This window comes from Andrographis paniculata, unplaced genomic scaffold, assembly GCF_009805555.1.
Source record: "Andrographis paniculata isolate CXL003 unplaced genomic scaffold, ASM980555v1 Contig9END, whole genome shotgun sequence".
Taxonomy (NCBI): Eukaryota; Viridiplantae; Streptophyta; class Magnoliopsida; order Lamiales; family Acanthaceae; genus Andrographis; species Andrographis paniculata.
In genome coordinates, this window is record NW_026137639.1 from 182,639 (window position 1) to 197,131 (window position 14,493).

At 30.4% G+C, this 14,493-nt stretch overlaps 1 protein-coding gene across 1 annotated transcript; it reads left to right on the plus strand.

Moving 5' to 3' along the window:
• The first annotated feature begins 3,544 nt into the window (after positions 1-3,544).
• LOC127244221 (ARM REPEAT PROTEIN INTERACTING WITH ABF2) lies at positions 3,545-12,561 on the plus strand. Its single transcript, XM_051264658.1, has 19 exons — positions 3,545-3,870; positions 4,130-4,290; positions 4,883-5,055; positions 5,129-5,249; positions 5,324-5,398; positions 5,508-5,602; positions 7,861-7,936; positions 8,051-8,158; positions 8,243-8,371; positions 9,620-9,688; positions 9,779-9,838; positions 9,992-10,115; positions 10,229-10,368; positions 11,149-11,212; positions 11,293-11,372; positions 11,498-11,562; positions 11,676-11,793; positions 11,886-12,010; positions 12,095-12,561. Exons 1-19 carry the CDS (start codon positions 3,615-3,617, stop codon positions 12,192-12,194), a joined length of 2,139 nt encoding a protein of 712 aa, XP_051120615.1. The 5' UTR covers positions 3,545-3,614; the 3' UTR covers positions 12,195-12,561.
• The last annotated feature ends 1,932 nt before the right edge of the window (positions 12,562-14,493 follow it).

The following is a 14,493-nucleotide window of genomic DNA, read 5'->3' on the forward strand; positions in this document are numbered from 1 at the left end:
AAAAAAATAGTACATACGTACAAAATTAATCATATACGTACATACGTGTGTGTCTACTTATATATAAACATATACGAATAAAATAAAATAAATAAAATTAGTGGGCATTAAATTAAATGCATATAATAAATAGCGTGGGTCAGTATTTATGGTTCGAGCAATGAAACCGACAACGACGTACGGTAGGGAACCTTCTTTCTTCGCCGACACCATTCTCACCGACACCACTCCTAATCTTTTATTTTTTATTTTTAAAAAAAAAACGGATAAAGTTTATTATGTAATCTAGTCAAATTAACATTCTCCTATTAATTTTTTCTTTAATTATAAAGTTTAGTTCTTTAATGTTTGGTTTTTATTTCTTACTATCATTAATTTTTTCCTTAAAATTATCAAATAAAAATATAATATTTTACAGAAAATATTACATTATCAATCAAAATATAATTTAAAAACTATTTCGAATCAAATACAAATATTATTTTAAAATTCGAATCAAATCGAATGCAGCCATAGTAAATTCATATACAAGTTTGTTGCAGCACAGCCTTGCCCCTTTATCCGTCCGCCAAACTACACTATTTAACTCCGTTCCAAACAAGATGTTTTTAGATCGGTAATATTAAGTATGATATTTTAGAAATTAGGTGATGTGATAATAGAGAAATATATATTTTATTTTTTTATTTGGATGATGTGAGATGATCAAATGTGAATATAGATTAAGTATAATTAATTATTTTATATTTTAAAATATTGCAGGGTGTTTGGGGTAATTGGGAGAGGCAGTAGTATTTATAAAATGTAATAATAATAATAATAAATAAATAAAAAATTAGTAAAATAAAAAAAAATATAAATACATATATGTGAGGCCCAAATTTTCCATATTAGATGACGACCCAAAAGTAGATAAAATAGAGGCCCAGCCATTCGGGCTTCCGTATGGCTCTAGAACATTCCGCCTGTTTAAGGGCGTGCTTCTTCTTATTGATTTGATTACTATATAATAAAAACCTTATTTGAAATGTGATTTTTTAATAAAATATTTTTCATGTCAGTTATTTTTTCTAAAAAACATAGAGTAAAAATTATTTATATATTTCTCATAAATACATAAGTATATTTTTATTTATTGTTTATTTTATACATTAATACATTAATTATATGTTTTTCACTCTTTTTTATTATATAAAATTATTTTTTCAAGCATAATATTCAATTTTTATTTTTAATAAATATATATTATGAATTCACGAGCAATGTCTTATCATTGTCCTGGAGTTTGGATTATGGAATTGTAATCTAAATAGATTTACGATTTGATATTAATAAAATATTAATCCACTCTTTTGAATATAAATTTAATTTTTTAGAATAATATAAAAATAATAAATAAAATGATTTGATTTGATATTTTTTAATGTAATTTTTTTATTAATAGCATAAAATTTGAAAAATTTTCGGAAAGAGTAGTGAAATTATTTACAATTAGTCTGATCACTTTAGATAGAATTGATTTGTTTGTGTGTGTGGTATGAGTTAATTCTAAATGGCTAAGGAAATAATTGTGTGTTTTTTGTGGGTTTTTATCCGAAAGTTTTACTATTTATCAATTTTTTTTTTAAGAAAATACATATTTTTTATTTTATATATTTTATTAAAAAATTAATTTTTATTCTAAATATTTAATCAATACATATTTATATAAAATCATATAATTATTTCAATTTAATATTTTTATTATTTAAATATTAAGCACAATATTTAAACGCTCAAAAGAATAAGCTCTAATATTTTAATAATATTTTATATGAAAAAAAAAAATACAGCTTGTTTATCAACATAATACAATGACAAATGAATATTAATAAAAAATGCTAGCTTTGTTCTTCTAGCACGACTTTTCAAGTGCGATTTTAAGAAAATAATAATAATAAATACAAAATATATCATGCAAAAATAAAAAAATTTAAATTTTTTTTTAAATAATTATTATAAAAAATTCAAAAATCAACATTCAATCTAAAATAATTCTATTTTTGTTCGCTTAACAAATTATTTGTTTTTTCATTGTAGTGTATAGTCAACATTACAAATATATTTTAAATTTACAATTTATTATACAGATGTTATTATATTTCTATCATATAATACTTTTAGTTTAGTTTTTATACTTTTATTTATACTACATTCTAATATGATACTACTATTTATAAAATTTCTACAAAAAACAAACGGATAGACATATATAGGACAGATGGAATATTATATAGAAATAACGACATTTATGTAATATATTATAAATTAAAATGGTATTTGTAATATTATATATATAATATTTTGTTATGAAAACATACTAAAATGAAAAAAATGAATATTTTGTTAGATAAATCAATAGAGTATTTTTTTTTTTATAATATTATAATACAAACTTGTATTAATGTGTTATTTTGAATGTTAAATCAACTTTGAATGTAATATAATAAATAAAAAAAAAATTATGTTGAATTTAATATTTTCAAAATAAAGAACATTGAATTAATAAAATAAAGTGCAAAATTTTAAAAGTAAACACATCCATTGTTTGGTTTGTGTTTGAGTTTATGTTTTTGTTTGACTTTTATTTTATTTGTATTTAATTTATTTATTTTAAAAATGCACTTGTTTAGGGTTTTAATTAGTGATAATATTTCATGTGAAAAATAAAAAATTATATCAATAGTATAAAAAAAAAATATTTGTATTGAAAATTATTATTTTTTATAAAAAATATATTTTTTCCTTCTCATTTAAAGATTATAATTTTTTATTTTGGTCTGTCCCAAAATAAAGTTATCATTTCGAATTCAGTAATTCTACTATCTACTTAACATAATAAATATCCTTTAAATTTATAATATATTTGTCATTTTCATTACAATCCAATATAATAAAAATGGAGTATTATATATTGAAAAATATTTACTAATAAAAAAAAAACAATTGAACAAATAAATCCTAATATTTTTTAAAATATATATTTTTGTTTAGAATGTTTTGAAATTGAAAATTTTTTGGATGAGAAATAAATTTAATACAAAAAATACTTTAATACTAGTACTCCGTAAATAGAGAACTCTTTTAAATAAATAAAAAAATATTATAATTTCAATAGGAAGTATTATATATTGAAAATATTTACTAATAAAAATAAATAATTGAACAAATAAATCCTAATATATTTATAAATATATATTTCTATTTAGAATGTTTTGAAATTGAAAATTTTCTGGATGCGAAATAAATTTAATACAAAAAAGACTTTAATACTAGTACTCCATAAATAGAGAACTCTTTTAATTATATATTTTATTAATTGATCTGATCAAATTTTGGCGAGTTGATAAGAAACGCGGGAGCGCTAATGTTCAAATTATTTGAATAAAATTGTTGTTGCTCCAAAATCGTTTATTTAAATTACCCGACAAAAAGCGCACTGCGAAATACCTGAAGTACCCCGATCCATTCACAAGCTTTCCCCCACACAAAAACCATTTCCTTGGGCTTGGCACAGACTATATTCATTACCATTCTCTCTCCTCTCTCTCTCCCAGAGCATCTCTCTCATCTCCATGGACAACCACGGCCAGAGCTCAGGGCGGCGCCACCGCGAGCAATCGCTGTCATCTTCGACGTCTTCGAGGAGGAGTTTGAAGAGGAAACTCGACGATGAGTTCTCCGTGGAATCGCCTTCCGATATTCAGCAAGATCTCGTGCGCGAAGTCCGGGCGCAAGTCGAGATCCTAGAAGCGACCTTCTCTTTCTCGGAGAAAGATCGTGCTTCAGCTAAGCGCGCTATACATGTCCTGTCAGAGCTTTCGAAGAACGGTACTAAAAAATCGGAAAATAAAGGAATTAAATTAACCAAAACTGATAATTCGTTGTTTTAAGAGTCGAGAACTGTTTTCGCGAGCGTGATTGTGCTGGATTTTGAGTTTAGGTTTTGGATCTGATGAGTTGTTGCGCGTGTGGTGTAGATTGTTCAAAATTCTGATTAACTTGATTTTGTGTGTCCTGATGAGTCCTTTTAGTGTGCGTTCTGACTTGGGTTGCGATATTAATAGATATTATGCGCTCGTGGTTGCAGAGGACATCGTGAATGTTTTGGTGGATTGTGGGGCGGTTCCTGTGCTAGTCAAGCATCTTCAGCCTTCGCTCCCAGCAAGAGAAGGTGAAACCGGTCCAAGGCCGTACGAGCATGAAGTGGAGAAAGGCAGTGCTTTCACTCTCGGACTTCTTGCCATTAAAGTATTATCTCTACTGAAAAGTGATCTATCTGATATTACGCGTGTGTGCTTTTACGATTACTCAATTATCTGGTTCTGCTCTTATCAGGCGAACTGACATAATGTTTGAAGAAGCTCTGTATAAATAGTTTAGAATTATAATTATCATAGCATTATTTTGGCTTATTTTTATCTACATGCCTAGTATCCAATGTCTATTCACAACAAACAATTATAATTTTCATTTTGGCAAACTATCATGTTCTTTTAAATGCATACTTCATACTGTAGGCTCTGCTTATGAAATCACTTGTGGATGGTATGTCTGAATAAGTGTTTGGTTAATGATTAAATCAATCAATTTCATGGTTGTTTGATTCTTTGGGAAAAAACAGAGGAAAAAAAATAATTCACAAGTCTTCTTATTATTTATCATTTGTTCTTTATTTCAACACCGGGGCAAGTCTTTGGTATAATGTGACAACTTTTGAATAATAATTGTCCATCTTGGCAAACAATCCATGCATAATACTTTGTTGAGAAAATGATGTAAAATTTTATTTAGATCTAATCTGTGCAACAAACTGACCTTGTACTATTCACTTGTTTGACAGCCAGAACATCAACAGCTCATTGTTGATGCAGGAGCTCTGCCTCATCTTGTGAATTTGTTAAAAAGGCATAGAGATGGTACAAATTCTCGAGCTGTAAATGGCGTCATTAGGAGAGCAGCTGATGCAATAACAAATCTTGCTCATGAAAATAGCAGCATTAAAACTCTAGTTAGGTTGGCACTGTTGTACTACTACTAATTTGTTTTGTATCTTGTGCTTGGCCTCAACAATCTTTTGCTCTTCCAGGATTGAAGGTGGCATTCCTCCACTTGTTGAATTGCTTGACTTTTCTGACCCCAAGGTGCAGAGAGCAGCAGCTGGTGCCCTTCGAACCCTTGCTTTTAAAAATGATGATAACAAAAACCAGGTTACCATCAACTTTCTGCAACTTGAAAAGCATATTTTTCTCCATTATCTTTTCTGATTTTTTTCAGCGTTTAGATTGTGGAATGGAATGCTCTACCAACTCTTATTTTAATGCTGCGCTCTGACGATGCTGCCATACGCTATGAAGCGGTTTGCAATTAATTGCTTTTATTTTCTCAACTACCCTGTAGCTTTTTATGTGTTGCCAATTCGACTTAGCATAATGTTATATTTTATTTTTTTAAACCCTAACCTTCAGGTTGGCGTAATTGGAAATCTGGTTCACTCATCTCCGAATATCAAGAAGGAAGTCCTTGCTGCTGGAGCCTTGCAGCCTGTCATTGGATTACTGAGGTATGTTTATGTGCATATCCTTGGTTGAAATTTTTTAACCAGGATGGTGGTCTCTTGTCACTAAACACCAATATATAGATATGGTGAAATATGAACTATTATTCTTCTACTGGCTCATGTTGGATGAGATTTAACTTTTGTATGGAATTTGGTGGCTGCTACTACCTATAATCTGCATAATCTACATGTTGCCTTCTGTTAAAACATCATTCTGTATTTAGAGAGAAAATAACTACTGTATTACAAAGATTTGGTCAACTTGGTAACCCTTTGTTGCGTTATTGCTCTCTAAATATTGATCTTGGAATTGACATATAATCTCATAGCATGTCCATGAGAAGGCTGTGGTGTTTTCTATCCTTGTTCTAGCCATATTGATTTCCTTTCATTGTTTCACTCTGATTACAGAGGCTTTTATAACTTAAGTCATGGATTTCCTCTAGTTTCTCATTTGTAGGACAAGACATTATTAAACCTTCAAATTGTGAGATATTTCTAATTCAAAATAATTTTACCAACTCGCTGAAACAAGTTATTATATATGTGATTTTAGTTTCACTGGTGTGAGCATAGGATTAAGGAAGCTAACAGTTGAACACACCCAAGCAATCGCACCATATGCAGTATTTATGTTGTAATTTTTTTATTTTATTGGGTTATTATTTTTTAAATGTCTGTTTTTCTTTATAGTTGAGGCTCCTGGTTGCCAGCTCGAGCTTCTGTTTATGCGTTTGCTATTGGAACAAACTAATATCTACCTTTTCTTTATGAGCTTACTAAAAAGCAAATAATTCTAGTTGATTCATGCTTAATAGTAGCAAGAAGACTACAAGAATATACTATCTAATACAGAGTATTATTCATGTGCCACTCTCTGTGCCAAGCACTTGCAAAGATGCTAGTCTTGTTCAACTTGCTCTGTATGCAATTAAATTGAACTCTATATGGATGTTTTGTGAATCTGTTATCCATAGTGTCCACCAATCTTTACATACTTTCGTAGAGATGAACCTCCTTTTTATCTTTGCTCTCATGTATTGACAACAATAACATATTCTAATGTGTTAGTCCTTGAATTGGATAGAACATGTTGCAGCAGGAAGATTTTCTTGGTTGTCTTATCACACACTTGCTAGACTTAGGTGTTCTAGTTTCTTCTCTAGATAGCGGTTGTTAAGCATTCAGTTATCAGTCAAAAAAATGATTCCACTCCTAATTTAAAAAGGAACCCTGTTGCAGCATCCTTCAACCATGATTGCTTTAAATGATCATTATATGGGACATAATTGTCTCCCTCATATTGAAGTCACACACAGCATAGTGATGGGTCTTAGATAGCCAGATAGGCAATTGGTCTCTTGGTGGTTATGTTGCCTTCAGATCATCTGTTAAGTTCCCTACTTTTGTTCACAATGAGGTTTTTTCTTTTCACAAACCCAATTTTTTGAGTGTGTTTTTTATACAATATAGCGTCTTATTCTACCCTTGAGTATGTTCTTATTTACACAAGGGAAATTATTAATAGATATAATTGGTTATCACCTAATATATACACTAACACATATGGCAGCTTACACATTTGTATAATCTAATGTTCTGAAATTAGAAGATTCAGTTCCTTGATAGATATGCGATCTGCAGTTTGAATAGTTTGGCTATTGATTAAGGTTGGATTAGAAATATTATTGCATTTTAAATGATCAGCTCACTTGTTCTTATTTTAAATATTATTGTTAATGCTTCTTTTCTCCAACATGCCCCCTCATGTGTGTGTGGAATTACTTCTCCACGTGCTTAGCATGTGAATGCCATGACATTTTTATTAGTGGGTGAAGGCGGGATATGAATATGAGGCCTCACTTTGTTAACATGTTAACACACCGCTTAGTTTTATAGTTTAATCTGATAGGAAGAAGTGTGATAATGCAATATTAATATTTCATTTTTTCCAACATATTTATTTTATTGGAAGGAGATGTGATATAACTTAGCCATTGAGGGTCTGTTTATGAAGCAAAACTGTTTGGATTCACCTGATAGCTTAAACAAAAAGCACATTATAATACACCATCATTTTTTATCATTCTATTTTACATGACTTTATTATTTGTTTCTAAAAACCTCTGTTGCCTGTACCTGTTAAGTTTCTCATTACTTTGCGATCTGCCTTCCCCTTTTCATCTGGATTTTAGAAACTTTATTTTTGGAATACCGGATAATTTCATGAATAAGTCTAACATGATGTTTATGAAACACAGTTCATGCTGTTCAGAGAGCCAAAGGGAAGCTGCTCTTCTTCTTGGACAATTTGCTGCAACAGATTCAGACTGTAAGGTTGAGTCAATATTCTGCTGAACCTGAAATTTGCATCAGTAATTATATAAGATTGATTTCTTTGATTCTTCAAACTTATCAATTCTGACAATACTGTGTGCCATCCATTTGCAGGTGCATATTGTTCAAAGGGGCGCTGTACCTCCTCTAATAGAAATGCTCCAGTCACACGATTCTCAATTGAGAGAAATGTCAGCTTTTGCCCTGGGAAGGTTGGCACAGGTAAAAATGGTAGCACTTATCAGCATGTGAAGAAGTAATCTTTATTTTATATATTAGACATTTAACTAGTTTTATGCTCTGCAGGATACTCATAATCAAGCTGGTATTGCCCATAGTGGAGGAATAGTACCATTACTAAAGCTTCTTGATTCTAAGAATGGTTCTTTGCAACACAACGCTGCATTTGCTCTTTATGGGCTTGCAGATAATGAGGTATTACAAACATTACCTTGGTGCTATAACATTGTTTAGTTATTTTTATTGTTATGTTATATATTTTGTTAGATATATCATGATATATTAGTTAGTGATGATTATGTTGTGTGGGCCCAAGTCCAATTTAGATTAGGGTTATTATGGCAATTAAGTTTCACAAAGGAATAGATTATTCTATTTACATGGTATCGGTGCGGAAAATCTTGTGTTCAAGTCCATCTCTTTATTGTCAAGGCCACGCCTTGGACGTGAAGGACATATTTGAAATTTATATAATATGCATTTATGTATTAATTTAAGTTAATTCGAGGAATAATTGGTACACCTTCTAGTAGAATTTCTTTTTACTTATATCTTTGGAATCTTATCCCCATTATATAGACACCAAAAAACAACTAAAAAATTGCACCCCGCAACCTACTTTCTCCTGTCTGGAACCACCCATCCAAAAACATAGTTCACCTACACTACATCCTTAAACCTTTAGCACTAGAGGGAGCACCAGCGTCTAAGTCAAAGGCGGCGGATATGGAGCGGAGGGTGACAGAGACGAGGTGAGATGGTGACCATACAAAAAGTGCACCAAATGCGTGTAACACCACATGCAGGAACAGTTGATGGCAGCAGCTTCAGAGGCGGGCAAAGGAAGAGACGTCGAATGACAAATTGTGCTCCAAATGTTTTGTCTCAAACCCTATGTCACACATATTGAAGTTGATATTGCTAATTTTACACTATTTTTCGTAGCATTCTGTGCTACATATTTCTTGGATTGAATTTAATTTGATCTTTATTAGCAAATTAACACGTGCCTTAAATTGTTGTGTTCTATTCTTCCGCAATCATTGTTTTTTTTTTTTTCAAAACCGTGTGATGAAGATGATTATTTGTAATGGACACACATCACATGGACTCTATATCTTTGATATTTCTACTTCTGTCGAGTTTGATTCCTGTGTTGCATGTCTTGGTACTTGCACTCCCTTTGGAGTTCATTTTTGACTCGGTCATTTCTCCCTGTATATATTAGTTAGTGATGATTATTTAGCTGGGCCCAGTGCAAATTAGATTACGGGTTTTTACATAAGTGTACATTGTATCTTCTTTTTTTAAGTGTACATTGTAATTATGTTAATTAAGCTTCACAAAGGAATAGATTACTCTGTTTTCATGTAGAGGTATGATTGTGTTTCTTACTTTCTTGGTTGAGTTTTATTCTTATCTTGTTTGATTTTTTTTTTTTAGGATAATGTTGCTGACCTTATTAGGGTTGGGGGTGTTCAGAAACTTCAGGATGGTGAATTCATTGTTCAAGTACTATCTCTGTCCGAACTCTGTTTGGGGGTGTGTTTATCTGTACTCCCTTTTAGTTAGCATAACCGATTATCCATTTCCTTTTTGCAGCCAACCAGGGATTGTGTGGTTAAGACACTGAAAAGATTGGAAGAAAAGATTCATGGACGGGTAAGCAGAATCATTCTGAATTAGTGTTTGTAACAAAAATTAATTAGTATGAATTTTGCTCTGTGAACTTGGAGATGCAATGCCTATGTTGTTTGTGAAGTTTGTAGAGTTAGTTTTAACCGATCTTTGAGTTGTTATGATTTCATCTAGCAGGTATTGAGCCATTTATTGTACATGATGCGGGTTGGAGAAAGAGATGTTCAAGGGCTTGTGGCTCTTGCCCTGGCACATCTTTGTTCCCCAGAGGACCAAAAAAACATTTTCATTGATAGTAATGGTAAGATGTTTGCCTACTTAGTTTATGAAGCTAATCAGTCAACTAGGCTCTGCTGTGTGTTATGCATTATCTGGTATAATTTTCCTTTGTAATGCCCCTTTTATTCAATGTAGGACTGACGTTACTTTTGGAGCTCCTGGAATCCAGCAACTTAAAGCACAAAAAGGATAGTTCTTTGGCTTTATGCAGGCTAGCTAACAGAACAAGCTCACTTTCTCCTGTGGATGCTGCTCCTCCTTCCCCTGTACCTCAGGTAGCAATTTTCAGAATTAGATTGTTTTATTGAAGCAGTTAGTGAGAGAATTTTATGGACTTACTATATTGCAAGTTTGCAACATCTAGTGTAACTTTTCTATATTTTAGCAAATGTGCACCTGAAATTTCATTGAACTGGATGATATCGGGATTCTATCATGTTAATAATTCTAATCCATTTTCCCTTGTTGTCTTTGTGTGTTTTACAAATTATTATTCAGCCAGTTAACAATTTAATTTTCTGTCATAAATATTCTCTCTATTCTTTTTCAATGTTTCTTTATTATGCTTGATCTAGAACTGTGTGACAGCATGAAAAGAAATTTGAAATTTTTTTCTTGGTCATTTTGAAAAAAATTTCTTTTATATATAGATTTGAATTGGTAATCCATCTTCCGGTTCTCACTTGATTATTTCAAAATGGTAGGGACTTTGATAGGCTATTGCTATTCGTTCACATGTAAAAATGAGCGGTTTAAACTGAGTTTTATGACATTTATATCACAAGTCACATGCTGCAGCAAAATGGTTTAATATCTGATGATCTCATCCAACTTTGGAAGCATATGTAGCGAAACTAGTCTGCCTTTGCTTTGTTCTGTAGTCAACACACTTAATTAGTTTGATTGATCAATGATGTTTTCTATATTGCTTAGGCACGTTTTTCTTTGTTAGTTTTTTTTTTTTTTTTTTTTGACTGTTGCTTGTTTTGGGTTTGAATATGTCTAATGTGCTGGTATTTTGCTGGTGACATGTTACTGTTGCTATTTTGCTGCAGGTCTATTTGGGCGAGCAATATGTAAATAATCCTACATTGTCCGATGTCACATTCTTAGTTGAAGGTTGAACTATGTTCCAAGTGCCTTTGATCCTTGCAAACCCCACATGTGTTCTGATTAATTGTGTTATTTGTCATCATCAGGTAAACGGTTCTATGCTCATCGAATTTGTCTTCTTGCTTCTTCTGATGCATTCCGGGCTATGTTTGATGGTGGCTACCGGGTAAGCATTCATTGATACACTACACAGCATACCTTAAGTTTGCATGTGTTGTGCATTCTGTATAATACTCATGGGGTTATTCCTTGGCTTAGGAATAGAAATTCTAAGTATTACCTTGCCTGCAGGAACGAGATGCCAAAGACATAGAAATTCCAAATATTAAATGGGATGTTTTTGAGTTGATGATGAGGTAAGTAGGATGGTATCCCTTCTCTACTCATTGCTTATTATAATGCAAGATCCATCAAAGTTGATATGTGCTTTCTTTATTTTTTGTAATTATGTTTTACTCCTTCCGTGTAGATACATATACACTGGATCCGTAGAAGTCAATCTAGATATTGCTCAGGATCTTTTGAGGGCAGCTGATCAGTATCTATTGGAGGGCCTAAAACGGCTGTGTGAATATGCCATCGCACAGGTTGATTCACCTAATAAAGAATTTCTCGTTTACTCATTGGACACTATGTGTTGTGCTGTTTCTGATAATTGATTGCTGTGTACTTTCTGAAGGACATATCAGTGGCAAACGTCTCTCTAATGTTCGAGCTTTCGGAGGCATTCAATGCATCCTCTTTGAGAAATGCTTGCATTCTATTCATCCTCGATAAGTTTGAGAAATTATGCATCATGCCATGGTATCTTAGATAACCTTTTGGTTTCTCCTTATGAATGTTTGGTATTGGTGACTGATCTCTTGGGAAAATCAATGTTCGATGTAGGTATTCTGAGCTGATTGGGCGGATCTTGCCCGAGACTCGTAATTACTTTGTGAGATTGCTGACGAGACCTCTTCGCCCCCGCCCGGAATTAGGACAATAGGAGGTTTGGCAGCAGTTTTGATACTGATCATCCTTGACTAATTAACTGGAGAATGATGGTGGTGGTGGTGGTGGTGTACATATATTTGTTAGGTTCTTGCTTGAGCCATGGAGAGGAAGCCCATTTGTGATCTCTTGGTCTTGAAACTGTTGTAAGTCTTGCACCTTAATGCCAACACTTACACTGCATAATCATCCATTTTGCCCTATTATTTGGACTGACTATATATATATATATATATATCTATATCTATATCTATATATAGCATCCATATGCATGCATGTTTTGCCTCATCATTGAATTTGTGTTTGGCTTTTAGGATTTTTGTTTGATTGTGGTGGTGATGACGGGCAGGTTTTGTTCTTTACGTCCCCTAGCAAATTAAAAAAGCAATGCATGCTTCTCATGTCTAATTTGTAGTCTTAGTCAGATACCATCCCTGGCACTTGTTTCTTTTATATATATATATATATATATAATTATATATCTTATTTTTTTTGAGTTTTTATAATGATAATATATTTGTAACTTATATAAAAATAATTAAAGAGTATTTTAGTGTTAATATATAATTATTTTTATTATAGAGGATATATTTTTGATTTGGATTACAAAATAAATAGTAAAAGGATATTTATAATTGTGACAATAAATATAAAATAGTACATCCAATAGTTATTTAATTGAAAATTTAGAAATACATAACATAAATATAAGTAATATTTTGAATATAAAACAAATTTTTTAAAAAATAGTTTTCATAAAAAAAAATTATATTTAAGCTTTGTTCTTTCAAGTATGTTTAATTTAAATTTATGTTGAATTTAATAGCTTATAATTTAGGCTAGTTACATCTAATTACGTCAGCTAATATCTAAAGGTGTCAGAAGTTTGAATGTATAGTTTTTTAGTTTGACCTCACATCTTTAGATTATTTTGAAAGACTTAAAAAAAAATTGAATTTATAATCTTAAAGGTTTCATGCTACCATTAAACCATTTCTTATGGAATTTACAAGGACATTACTATCACATTCTGTAGGTGTGATAATTGATAGGCGATATTTACAATTTTGCAAAAATCTAATGATGTGTTTTTCATTTTTTCATAATTTTTATTTTTATTTTTTTTATGTGATATCAAATTTAATAATTATAGCTCACATTTTAATTTTATTTTTAAAAAATCTACACTATTTACTATAATAGTATTTTTTAAAAGAAATATTATATTAAATAATATTACTATATAATTTTTAAATTTATTTTTTGTATTTAAATTATATTATGTTATAATCTTTTATAAAAAAAATAAATAATACGAATGGAATCAATCTGCCTAAAATTTTAATCTAAAATACAAATCAAACACGGTCGCTCCTATCCATGTTTCGTTTACCAGTGAATTCTTTACACGACAGTGCCATTACGTGTCGCCGCGTGGCTTGCGTCCAATGGTGTTCTGAATAAATATCCTTTATAAATAATCAAAAATCAAATACTATAAAAACACTAGGCTAAGGGTGAAGGCTGCGACTCTGTTTGTTTGGCTTTCGAAAGCCATTTTAGCGTTGATGCTTGCTACTTTATTATCATATAAATTTACTCTGTATGTTTGGAAGATTTTTCCAAAATTTTCTTTTTTATTAGTTTTTATTTATTTTTTTTTTAATTTTATAAAAAATATCAAATTAAATAATTATTTTTTTATATTATATTAAAAATTAACTTTGTAATCAAAATATCTCATCCTCGATACCCATTTATATAAGTATAATTCTTTAATTCTAAATTTTTATCACTTAAATTTCAATTCAAAATTCAAACTCCCAAACAAACATACCAACTTATATTTCAAAATTCTTATTTTGGAACTTATGGGTGAATAAGCTATTCTAAATCAAATATTTGATCTAAATCAAATCAAAATTGAAAATTTGATGTAAATTATATGTAATATTTTTAATAAAACTGTAAAAAGATATAAAATTATAAAAAAATTAGAATTTTAATTATATTATGTATTTTCGTAATTTTCAATTTTGTTTGAACTTTATAATTCAGATTTTGAATTTTAGAATTTTGATTTAGTTGGAAATTATAATTCAAATTTCGAACTTTTTGAATTGATTTTCTTTTTCTTTTTTTTTTTGTTTTTATAAATTCAAAATTTAAGATTGATTTTTATTTTTTAAAAAAAAAGTTTCAATTTTTCAATACAAAAATCAAAGTTGTATTTATATATAAACATGCCCAAATTCCTAGAGGAAGAAAACCCGGCTGAAATAGGGTAAAAATTC

What these genes read in the sequence shown, in the direction of transcription:
- LOC127244221 (XM_051264658.1), top strand. Translation starts at nt 3,615, where the DNA reads ATGGACAACCACGGCCAGAGCTCAGGGCGGCGCCACCGCGAGCAATCG. An exon ending in GTCAGAGCTTTCGAAGAACG is followed by an intron (nt 3,871 to 4,129) that starts GTACTAAAAAAT and finishes TCGTGGTTGCAG; the next exon opens with AGGACATCGTGAATGTTTTG. An exon ending in AAGAAAAGATTCATGGACGG is followed by an intron (nt 9,839 to 9,991) that starts GTAAGCAGAATC and finishes TTCATCTAGCAG; the next exon opens with GTATTGAGCCATTTATTGTA.